This window comes from Botryllus schlosseri, chromosome 4, assembly GCF_051294905.1.
Source record: "Botryllus schlosseri isolate E-star chromosome 4, Bs_hap1, whole genome shotgun sequence".
NCBI classification, from domain to species: domain Eukaryota; kingdom Metazoa; phylum Chordata; class Ascidiacea; order Stolidobranchia; family Styelidae; genus Botryllus; species Botryllus schlosseri.
In genome coordinates this window covers 26,212,400-26,225,578 of record NC_137239.1, presented here as the reverse complement: position 1 = coordinate 26,225,578, position 13,179 = coordinate 26,212,400, and the positions used below count along the sequence as shown (strand labels likewise).

At 37.1% G+C, this 13,179-nt stretch overlaps 1 protein-coding gene across 4 annotated transcripts in view; it reads right to left on the bottom strand.

The window, feature by feature from the left end:
• The window catches only part of LOC145437615 (uncharacterized), a 73,558-nt gene that overhangs the window by 38,981 nt on the left and 21,398 nt on the right, over positions 1-13,179 (bottom strand). For 3 of the 4 annotated variants that reach the window (XM_080314886.1, XM_080314887.1, XM_080314888.1), the window contains exons 5-6: positions 4,780-5,222; positions 1,711-1,878 (exon numbers count right to left, since the gene is read on the bottom strand). In XM_080314886.1, the coding sequence (XP_080171012.1) occupies positions 1,711-1,878; positions 4,780-5,222 (611 nt within the window). Of the gene's footprint in view, positions 1-1,710; positions 1,879-4,779; positions 5,223-6,706; positions 6,947-13,179 lie in introns of those variants that run through there. The other variant, XM_080314889.1, reaches the window with a different exon arrangement.

Sequence of the window (13,179 nt, the reverse complement as noted above, 5' to 3'; positions counted from 1 at the left end):
TTACTACAATTTCGCTCATAAAATTCATGCGAAACTTGTCCAGAATATACTCTCTATACTTTTAAAAACTCAAAGTGTAACTCAACGCGCATAAGTCGTTTTGTTGCCTACAAACTCTTCATGCAGAAGTGGGTGTAGTCTAAAACATATCGAATCCAGTATTGCAAATAGGATTTGAGTAATACGAAAAAGTAGAAGTACTTGGTTGCTGACTACATCTAGGCTGGATCTATATGTCATAGCCTTAAAGGCTTACATGTGAGAGGGTAAATGAATACCTCCTCAAGTCAACTGGCAAGCAGGGATGAACTCTTTGCAAACTTGAATGATTGTAATTCAGTTTATCATGTAAGTTAGCGCTGCCAGCCCGAAGGTATCCGCTATTAGGTGGTGTGCGATAGGAAATTCAGACACTCATGGTGAGCTCTGCTTGAAATTCGCTAGTGATATGTAATTGTATCTCGGTGTCAGCATCTCTGTCGAGTGCGATGAGTCAAGGGGAAATTCGCACCTCTCAAACAGGAGTCTGTGTACATAATTGCGGCGTAATCCGAGTTAACGCACTTGACATGCAGCTTACGGTTACCAATTTAGCTCGACGCTCGGGGCTTAGCCTGTTTACGGGTCACGGACCGCGCCCATTTGAAGGGTATAATCAAAACAAGACAGGCGACAGAGAAAGTGTCCAGTTCCAGACTTGGAGCGCGCTGTGTAGCCTTATGTAACACAAAAATCATATCGCGATATGTAACGCAAGGAATACCTCGTAAAACTTCGAATAGGCGTAAAGAAACGCGAGCTGATGTTACGGTAAATGCGTCCGATCCAAATGCGAGCGTGACGGAATGAAATTGCGACCAAATCAAGCAACGCGGGGCCCAAGCTGTCGCAGTTTAGTAATTTCGCGATTTGTTTCGGCTGTCTTAGTGTTTCATCCATGTCGATTAGGGGTATTCAAAAATGGCTTTTTTTCTCAAATCATATACTGGCTACTTCATAAAATTGTTAGGTTACCTAATTTATGCCTATACACCAAATTTGGTTCAATTCCAGCCAGTAACCGCTTTGCTACAGGAGAAGAAAGTTTCGATTTATTATATAAAAATACATAATGAAAAAAATTTCTGTTCACCCCATGAAAGTGTTACGTTGTCTACAGGAACGATGGTCACCGAATTTGGTTCAATTCCACCCAGTGGAAGCGGAGTTATTGCCGTCAAAAAATTTTGGATTTGAATAAAATAGTATTTGCGGTGACCGATTTTTTGAATGTTTATTATAATTGTGCTCACCGTAAATACTATTTTATTCAAATCAAAAATTTTTGGCGGCGATAACTCCGCTTCCACTGGGCGGAATTGAACCAAATTTGGTGATAATCGTTTCTATAGACAGCCTAACACTTTCATGGGGTGAACAGAAAATTTTCAAATTTTTTATCATTTATTTTTATATAATAAATAAAAACTTTCTTCTCCTGTAGCAAAGCGGTTACTGGCTGGAATTGAACCAAATTTTGCGTGTAGGCTTAAACTAGGTAGCCTAACAATTTTATCAAGTAGCCAGTACGATTTGAGAAAAAAATCATTTTTGAAGAGCCCGAATGTCGATGGACGATGGCAACCCAGCTTAGCGCTTGTAGCCTTGTCAAGATATCTACTTCTTATTATGTAACAAAACTTCTCTGTCCGACTTGACACCGCCACTTACCATGTGTTCCAGTTCTTCCACGGTAGCCTCGCTGTCCGAGTCCATGTCGTCCTCGTTTGGTTTCGGCGACACAGGCGGAGAACTAACGCCCGTCGAAACCGTAGCGTGCGCGGGCGCCTGTTCCACGTCCGTCATTTTAGCTCTGGGCTGTTTCCACACGTACGCTACCTAAAAGAGGTGCACGTGATCAGCATTTTGGATTCTAACAGGAATCCAAGCTTTTCTTGTAACAGGACCGGATACGGGTTATTAAAGGTGCAGTTTTTTTTTTCAAATCGGACTAGATTTACAATTATAACTACATTTTTTCAAAATTAGATTAGAACGAGAATTATAGCTGCACAGTTTTTTTTTAATTACATTAAAACTCGAATTATAGGTGCAGAGTTTCTTTCGAAGTAATACTAGAATTAGAATTATAGCAACACTTTATTTTTTCAAATCAGACTAGAATTAGACCTACTGCTGCACAGTTTTTTTCAAATTAGATTAGAATTAGAACTAGAGGTACACCGTTTTTTTCTACTTAAATTAGATTACAACGAGAATTATAGCTGTATTTTTTTTCGAATAAGACTAGAATTCGAATTAAAGCTACGGTTTCTTTTTGTCCAATTATATTAGAACTAGAATTATAGCTACACATTTTTTTCAAATAAAATTAAAACAAGAATTATAGCTGCATTTTTTCTTCGAATCAAACTAGAATTCGAATTAAAGCTAGTTTTTTTTCAAATTAGATTAGAACTAGAATTATAGCAGCAGAGTTTTTTCAGATTAGATTAGAACTAGAATTATAGCTGCATTTTTTTCCAAATTAGATTAGAACTAGAATTATAGCAACAGAGTTTTTTTCAGATTAGATTAGAACTAGAATTATAGCTGCATTTTTCCGAATTAGACTAGAACTCGAATTATAGCTACAGTTTTTCTTTCCAAATTAAATTAGAACTAGAATTATAGCAGCACAGTTTTTTTTTCAAAATAGATTAGAACTAGAATTCAAGCTGTATTTTTTCCGAATTAAGACTAGAATTCGAATTATAGCTACAGCTTTTTTTTCAAATTAGATTAGAACTAGAATTATAGCAACAGATTTTTTTCAGATTAGATTAGAACTAGAATTATTGCTGCATTTTTTCCGAATTAGAATAGCATTCGAATTATAGCTACAGTTATTTTTTTCAAATTAAATTAGAACTAGAATTAAAGCAGCACAGATTTTTTTTAATTAGATTTAAACTAGAATTATAGCTGCATTTTTTCCGAATTAGACTAGAATTCGAATTATAGCTACAGTTGTTTTTGTTTCAAATTAGATTAGAACTAGAATTATAGCTGCATTTTTTCCTAATTAGACTAGAATTCGAATTATAGCTACAGTTGTTTTTTTTCAAATTAGATTAGAACTAGAAGTATAGCAGCAGTTTTTTTTCAAATTAGATTAGAACTAGAATTATAGCTGTATTTTTTCCGAATTAGACTAGAATTCGAATTATAGCTACAGTTTTTTTTTCAAATTAAATTAGAACTAGAATTATAGCAGCAGAGTTTTTTCAGATTAGATTAGAACTAGAATTATAGCTGCATTTTTTTCCAAATTAGATTAGAACTAGAATTATAGCAACAGAGTTTTTTTCAGATTAGATTAGAACTAGAATTATAGCTGCATTTTTCCGAATTAGACTAGAACTCGAATTATAGCTACAGTTTTTCTTTCCAAATTAAATTAGAACTAGAATTATAGCAGCACAGTTTTTTTTTTCAAAATAGATTAGAACTAGAATTCAAGCTGTATTTTTTCCGAATTAAGACTAGAATTCGAATTATAGCTACAGCTTTTTTTTCAAATTAGATTAGAACTAGAATTATAGCAACAGATTTTTTTCAGATTAGATTAGAACTAGAATTATTGCTGCATTTTTTCCGAATTAGAATAGCATTCGAATTATAGCTACAGTTATTTTTTTCAAATTAAATTAGAACTAGAATTAAAGCAGCACAGATTTTTTTTAATTAGATTTAAACTAGAATTATAGCTGCATTTTTTCCGAATTAGACTAGAATTCGAATTATAGCTACAGTTGTTTTTGTTTCAAATTAGATTAGAACTAGAATTATAGCTGCATTTTTTCCTAATTAGACTAGAATTCGAATTATAGCTACAGTTGTTTTTTTTCAAATTAGATTAGAACTAGAAGTATAGCAGCAGTTTTTTTTCAAATTAGATTAGAACTAGAATTATAGCTGTATTTTTTCCGAATTAGACTAGAATTCGAATTATAGCTACAGTTTTTTTTTCAAATTAAATTAGAACTAGAATTATAGCAGCAGAGTTTTTTCAGATTAGATTAGAACTAGAATTATAGCTGCATTTTTTTCCAAATTAGATTAGAACTAGAATTATAGCAACAGAGTTTTTTTCAGATTAGATTAGAACTAGAATTATAGCTGCATTTTTCCGAATTAGACTAGAACTCGAATTATAGCTACAGTTTTTCTTTCCAAATTAAATTAGAACTAGAATTATAGCAGCACAGTTTTTTTTTCAAAATAGATTAGAACTAGAATTCAAGCTGTATTTTTTCCGAATTAAGACTAGAATTCGAATTATAGCTACAGCTTTTTGGTTCAAATTAAATTAGAACTAGAATTACAGCCGCAGTTTTTTCCAAATTAGACTAGTATTAGAACTATAGCAGCACAGTTTTTTTCAAATTAGATTATAACTAGAATTGTAGCTACACATTTTTTTTCAAATTAGACTCGAATTAGAATTGCAGCAACACAGTTTTTTTCCAAATTACATAAGAATTGCAATTATTGAATTCGCGAAATCTTGGAGTTCATATCAAATCATTCCCATAAGCACGAGAATGGTAAATTTCTGTACATTAAGCTTGGCTCGTTTTGCACAATACATCTCTCCTGTAGAATTTACAGAAAAACCAGAAATGAGATTAGAATCAAAATTAGATCACGTTACATTACATTAGAATTAGAATTACCAGCATTTCGCTCGAATTACTCTACATAGACTGGAATTAACTAGTTGTCCAAGTCTGGTACCTTGCGCGCGGGCCGCGATTCTAGCTTCTCGAAGATTTCCTTGCGCTGCTGAAAGGGGCTCGGGTGCAGTTTCGGTTTTTCCGGGGAATCGGCGCCGTCTAATTGGGAGCGATCGCTGCTATTCTGCCGGGCTGCTCTGTGCTGCCCACTGGCGTCCTGCGCTGGTTTTGGCTTGCCCGCGAAGAATTTCTTGCCGATGGCTTTCAGTACGCCTCTGGCTTTTTGTTTCTGATGGTTCGATTTTAAATCTGAGATAGACGCGTCCTTCTTATTCCATCCCCTTGGTTTTGCGTTTAGACCGGCGGAATTGTTGTTGGTGTTGAAATTGGCGCCTTGCCTCTTTTGCGTTGGTGTTTGCGGTGATTTTCCCGCGGTTTGAGGCGTCGGCTTCCAAGCGGGGGCTTGAAAGGGGGTGTTTACGGTCTTGTAGTGGCTGGCCGATCCTGAAACGTAGTTATAATTCAGCAAAATGAAGGAGTGTAATTTTACGTGTGAACTGTGCACGCACTGTTTCGTTGTGTATTTTCTGACGTATACACTTCTTGCGGTATTATTAGAACGGGAATTATAGTTGAATACTATTTTTCCGCTCTGGAAGCCGTGAAACCTTGATTAGCCGTATCGTGGCATACGAAATATCCCACAACATTGTCACAAAGTGCAATGAAAACGGTATGGTAGAATAAACACCAAAGTATCTTTAACGTGATGGATAACAGGCGTTATATTCTTTGTGGTGGCATAAAAGGTACATATTTGAACTTTGACAGGAAAAATGTAATCGGCCAAATTTGAACCGCCGATTGAGGTGACTCAGTAAGGTAATCGCCTCTCTGATGCCCCGACGAATCACGCAGATCAGTCCGTACATACCCCAGACATGATGATGCCTGAGTAGCAACCCAGTCCGAACGTACCCTAGGCATGATGCCAACGTACGTCATTGGCGTCAATTTACGTTATTGATCTGTGGTAATTTAACTCACAGATGAATCCGTGTCTGTGCGAGACCGCCACCAGATGACCTTGCTCGTGCGTTCAACTATCCCCAATTAGGGCTAACGGTATTGGAGATTACTTTTCGATCGGCATCTGTGCAACCAAGCCTTAAAATTCCATCGTAGGAAGCTACTATTGATATTCAAGGCACATCTTCACAAAATGATCAATGTCAACACAAATGGTTGTAATCTTCAAAAACAGATTTATTTACGTTGGTACGGGAGCATTGTACGGGGTTTTTCTCACAATTTCTCCCATAAAAGTTATGAATGCTTATCACAAAACTACTATCAATTCCTCCAAACCAAAAGCGTAATAAGTATTTAGTATTGCCTAAAAATGTTTAAGTAGAAGTGGAAATAATATAAAATTTCCCCTCAGGAATACAGAATTAATGAGTTCTGATTAGATCGTTGACAGCTTCATGATTATATTATAACGATCGAACATCTGAAAACCGAGGTTCTAATAATCTATAGTGTGGGATGGCTGAAATAATATCGGCCCAAGACTCGAGATGAACACGAAATATGGGATAGTTGCCGATATACGCCTGCCACAGCCACACTGGAATAGGTTTCAACAGCAGCGCTTCGACAAAATCCAGCATTGCGGCTTCAACAGAAAAAGAACATTGCTCCAAGATTGCTTAATTTACGACTGCAAGCAAGTTCCAGGCATCCCTTGCATAAATATTTCGATCGTTGATATACAATGTTCTTTCCAGTTCTCTACTAGTTGCTCGCTATTAACCCTGACGAGTGTCAGCCGAAAATATTCGTCTTTATTTCAATATGAATAATGAATATACTATTCAATTGCAATCTCTCGCAAGCATACAGGACTATTATATATGCACCATCTCGTACGCGATATACAATCAGGCAACGGTAATTTCACTAATTTTCTCTACAGTCCTACATACCTAGGTCCATTTTGTCAAGCCCGCTCTCCGGCACGACGATCGAACTATCTGGCACTATCTTGTCACAAAGATTTGCCCGTGAAAGGGACTGGTCCGATTAATAACAAACCGCCGTGAAAGGATATCCGCGACTTTTCAATGCGGATGAATGAAACCCATTCAGGAATCACAATATTTTGACGTCATAATTAAACAGTTTGCTGGGCCCCGTGAACTGGTTTGAACTTTACTTCCCTCCGGAAAAGCGAACTGCAAGAAGCCGACAGACGGTAATAATATGGGAATACGGATATTTTTGACATTCCCTAAGCAACTGTTCAAGTGATTATATTTATGAATAATACCGGTAAGGCATTTATACCAATTGATCAAGGCCGTGGTTCCCAGCATTCTTCGACTCGTCCCACTTATCAAGCTCGACGTATATTTATCGCCCCCATATTTTCGGATCCGAAAAATACGACATGTTAACGGGAAATTTATACAGCTGACTCTGATCGCTGGTAAATTGACTAAGAAAAGTCAACTTTTCACGGCGATGCCGTTATCTGGGGATAGTTTAGGCGAGCTGACCTTTTTTAGTCAACTTTCGCGGCAGTTCCAGAATAAGCAGTTTTTTCACGTGTATTTTATACCGGTATACGGTTGCCGGGGTATTAAATATATCTGACTGAATGTTCTAAAAATTTCGTCGCCTCCGTACGTTTTCGCCCCCAATCGACCCTTTGTTATTTTCGCACGCCTGTTTCTCAATATCGCTCAATGGGGGACGATATCGCCTACATTGAGAACCATAGATATATGCATTGCGTTACAGAATATGTCCTATCTTAGCTGTTCACTGTTCAGATCTCAACGCATATTAGTCCACGTCAACACAGCCCTATGCTGGCCGTTTATTAGCCAATCCCAACCTGAATGACATGATTTAGTTTAAACTAGTAAGGTTGCGCACATGTTTTGTGCCAGCAGCTACGGGGCTAGCGTCAGAGTTACGTAACATTCCCGTTTCTCGGCGGCTGCAATGCTGATTACTACAAGCCATGAAGCCAACCGAGCGAGCCAACGTAACATTATTATTATTACACACGGCCCACTTCAAGCCACGCGTGAGTCAATCATAGTTACCATTATCGCGGGAGCCTTGTAGTGTTATTCTACCTTTAGCTCTGCATGAGGGATAAGTTACAATACATTACAAAAGGATATACATTGACAATAGCCGACAAGTAACACTCTGACACATCCTACATCCTTAATTCCCTCAATGCTTTCTTCTAATATCAGTGTTTTACGACATCGCACAAAGCGATTGTTACGATACAATCAAAAGTAAAGCGAGTAATGTTCCTCGTGTATTATTGGTGTGATTTTCCCATAACCCATTCGCGTTTAATGTCATCGGGTTCATATATAACTATATAGTTATTACTTTACGCCGCAACGACTTATCCTCTACACATTTGTTAGGAAACTATGACCACTTTTTGTGGCAGTGTGTCTGGCAAAGTGCACACGCAAAGATGGCCACCAGTCCCGTGTCAAGTTATCGAGTCAAGTGCCCATTGAGACCAGTCTTGAATCGAACTTTGTTTTGTGAGATATCAATTATCTGGTGTCAAGCACGGCCCATCCGGAGTCGGGTTGGATTATTATGATGCAGACCCAGTATCTGTTACGGCTAGACGGCGACTATCGTGCAGATTTGTCGTCACAAGCAAAATTGTACGAATAACTGGATTTTCAAAATGTGCAATCAGAACTAGAAATAGAACTACTGAATTTTCGAAACTCGCAACTAGAACTAGAACTACGAGCTTTAAAAATCCACAGCTAACCAATTAGATTATATTCCGAGGCAACTCATAAATTCATATTTTATCATGACCGGTTCGGCTTCCGACATGAACATCAGTACAGGCCGGGGTTTCGAAATTAAAATGGGAGGGGTTTCGACTGCCAAAAGCCAAGTTCTGGCTACGCCATTGTTAGTAGCTGACATCTCTGAGTTAGCAATGGCTGCAAGAACAACGGTGCCGGTAACATGATGCATGTCGAACGACGGTATATGTTTTCTATTTGTCCGACGACTTTATTTTTTAAATACAGAGCTAGATCTAGAACTAGAACTACTCATTGTTTAAAATCCGCAACTAGAACTACAACTACTAGTTTGTAAATATTTGATCATAAGTTTGCGCGTGATACCCAGATTCGCGAATATGAAATACAGTATCAGACGACTTACCGAGCTTCTCAAGGCGTTATTCGGTCCGCAGGTATATTTTGCATTATTATTTTAAGATATATCCATTAAAAATCTCTGTACGAAAACGACTATGCAACGAAGCATGGATTCATGACTGACTCTCAAATCGTTATAGCGATTACTCAACGATAAACCATCGACTCAATTGCGATACAAATAGTAACGAAAAAGACTGCTGGAAAATAAATGCCAAGCGCATTGCACATGTATCGATATCTATGAGCCTCATGGATATCAGATCTGAATTATCATTATAATATATTTACGCTGCTGCACTGTTCTTGACGTAGACAATCAAGCAAAATTAGCAGATTGCAGACAACAACAGATTTTACGTGCCGGTACTGCGTGCATCAATACAAAACAGTAGCCTATAGGACTTCCTAGCTCACACAACCCTAAACTCTTGGCGGCTTATCAAATCTCTAAGCTCATAAATGCGATCTTTCTGATTTGAGGCGGCATAAACCAGGAGTAAACGAAGTAAATCAGACTTGTTGTTTCATAAATGGGTACATAATAAGCGAAAGCAGGCAACTTACAAACCTGCTACAGCATACTAAAAACGACAGATGAGTCACGAACCGAATCGCTCGCAATGACGTATTCCAAGATCCGATTCTTAAAATATGCGTTGCAGGCCGCTAAATTATGGACCGCTCCTCAAATTATTTCTGCCATAAACCAAATATTTGCATCGGTCGCGGCCAATAAAAGCGCGAGCATTTAAACTTTTACGGGTTATTTTCGTGCTTGATTTCACATTTCACTGACTACCGCGCGGATCGTGAGTTATTGCGGATGTTAATGGGTTTTTCTAGAAGTAGCAATAAACTTAAATCGTATTGACCCTCTTAAAGATGAATGACGGCTAAGTATTACGAGCAAACAGATTAAAGCCACCAATTTTCTGTATATATTACAACTGATTGATGGTAAAAACTGACGTGCTATCAATCAATCTATTAGTATCATCACATGTAATTGAAATTCTCCTTTTGCTTACAAACGCAACGTGCATCTACAATGATATTGATGATTTTATATTAGAAGATCTTCTTGGAGGCACAGAACTTCAATATACAATTGAATAGTATATTATTCATATTGAACTAAACCCGAATATTTAAGGCTGACACTCGTCAGGGGCAATCGTCAGCAACCAGTTCTCTACTTGTGGCTGACGATTATTACCCATGACGATTGTCAGTCGAAAATATTCGGGTATATTTCAATATGAATAACGAGTATACTACTCACCATACGGTGCCCGGTCAATACCGAAAAAAACATTACCGAGAATGGAAACCACCGAGAATGGACGACACAGAGAATGGACATTACCGAGAATGGACACCACAGAGAATGGACATTGGACAGTGATTCCTAGTTTAAGTCACATCATAATAAAATAATCCAGTAAGTAAATGCATAATGCATTGATTGATTAGCGCGACATATTCTCGATCAAAGTCAGTGTAAACACTTCACAAAGTCTCGACATCAAAGCGTACACGAGGTCGAAATTCACGGAAAACACGTCGATTAAAAGCCACCGTTCTGCCGACGATACAACGGGCTACGTAATCTCGAAATTCCTAAAAAAAAACACACCTCATTGCTTCCACAAAACACAGTATATTTTACTAATGCGTGGGTTTCTCTGCAGTGACATGTAGCGGAATGCGCGCATTAATCACTTTTCATTCTAAAACGATACGGCCTACCTATATATTACGTTGAGTATCGACAAACGAATTCATTTCTTATCCATACAAGTGCATCACATATGACGTTACAAAACTAACGTTTCAGCGATGGAAATATCCCACACACACTCGGCAACTAGACAATTCTGCTTAGACTCAGTTTCCAAGTTGTCTTAAATTCAGTAATTCTAATTCTAATCTAATTTTTTTAAAACTGGATATCTGTAACTCTAATTCTAATCTAATAAGGAAAGGCTGAAAATTTTCAAGGTGTCCAACTCTGATCCTACAGATGAGCCCGCACGTTTGCTACCCTCGCACTATAAACCGACCCTAGATAATCGCTAGAATAATAACAAACAAATTGAAGCCTAGAGGGTACGCATCGCATCCCAAAGGTGTAACGCAGTGAGCACGCCAGAGCTAAGACACAAAGTATTGTCTGACAAAATCCATATCGTATGGTAAACCATGAACAATAATAACACACCGTTATAATTGTGACATTCGTGTTATCATTAGTACAGAGAAAGCTGGATATCGCATTATGCGGTCGTATCTAAACAGTCAAAACATAAATCACACAGACCCTGCGACCTATAGATCGTAGCGGTAATAGAACCGATGAATTATCTAACAAAGCCTGGATTGAAATAACAATCTGTGATCTATCAAATGGGGTTACCGAGACAAATGAACATAAAATATCAACTCTTCGTGTAACCTAGAATTCGGAGACGCATTCTCAAGTTTATCAAATGTCTAACTGATGAATGAAACACTGGCAAAAGCAGCGGAGCAAGTCAACTTCTTTTAAAAGTGCGAGATATCTATGCTTTCAGTTAAAGCTAGATTGATGAAATATTTATTGGCAATGGAAATGGTCGGCAAAACTATCCTTAATGGGAAATATCCACACTGTCAGTTCAGAGCGAGCACACAACGCCAATTATGAGTTTACGACCCCTTGGCAGACTTGTACAAACTAATAATTTACTTAGTTCACTGACAACTAACTACTAGTTTTTTGGTAGTTCTAGTTCCTCATTTAAAATATAACAACTAGAACGACTAGAAACCGGGTGTCGTCGTTTGGCGTGAATCGTGTTACCGGCGTTCTGTTGTGTGATGTTGCGGGTTTTTAAAGGTCGTTAGTTCTAGTTCTATAGCCAGGGTTGCCATACCGTCCTTATTTCTAAGATTTGTCCTTAATTTGAAGGGTCACGTCTTAGAAAACTCAACTGTCCTTATTTCTAAGAAATGTCCTTATTTTAGACTTGCGTCCTTATTTTGTCTTATTTTCATCCACTACAGAACTTCGATCGTTTTCCTCTGGTATCTGTGTTGCATAATATTCTCAAATTATGCTTTTGCGTCGAGATTTCATGACATCATAAATGAAGGGATCTCTCGTGACATACACACCACGAGATTTGACTTCCAAGTGGTGAGATAGCTATAGGGGGGTGCCTTTATTTTGTACATGCAAGCTAATGAAAAGCTAATGCAGCTAATTAAGCTAAGGAAAAGCTAATTAAGCTAATGAAAGGCTAATTAAGCTAATGAAAAGCTAAGTAAGCTAATGAAAAGCTAATGAAAAGCTAATTAAGCTAATGAAAAAGTAAGCTAATGAAAAGTAAGCTAATGAAAAGCTAATGAAGCTAATTAAGCTAATGAAAAGCTAATGAAAAGCTAATTAAGCTAATGAAAAGCTAAGTAAGCTAATGAAAAGCTAATTGAAAGCTAATTAAGCTAATGAAAAAGTAAGCTAATGAAAAGTAAGCTAATGAAAAGCTAATGAAGCTAATTAAGCTAATGAAAAGCTAAGTAAGCTAATGAAAAGCTAATTAAGCTAATGAAAAAGTAAGCTAATGAAAAGTAAGCTAATGAAAAGCTAATGAAGCTAATTAAGCTAATGAAAAGCTAATTAAGCTAATGAAAAAGTAAGCTAATGAAAAGTAAGCTAATGAAAAGCTAATTAAGCTAATTAAGCTAATGAAAAGCTAATTACGCTAATGAAAAAGTAAGCTAATGAAAAGTAAGCTAATGAAAAGCTAATGAAGCTAATTAAAAGCAATTAAGGTAATGAAAAGTAAGCTAATCAAAATCTAATGAAACAAGGTAATGAAAAACTAATGAAGCTAATGTAACAAGGAAGCTAATTGAACACCACGCATCGAAAAACTTCGCTGATTGCAATTGCTAAATGTGTGCGTTTGTTGATTGACGCTGAATTGGTATCTTTGAAATAATAATTATTAACCGACATCAATGCCAGCCTCGTTTATAAATAAACTATGCTGCGAGTACTATCTCGCGATATTATTGAAAATACTCGTGATATACTCATTTACGACTATGAAAATGTTGCTACTTTATCGTTCCCAATGACTATGAAAATTATTATATTTGGAACCACTACACATCGCCGATTTTAGGTTGAACATTGTGCCAATGAAAACGTAGCTTTCTCTTTACAAAATATATTGACCCTA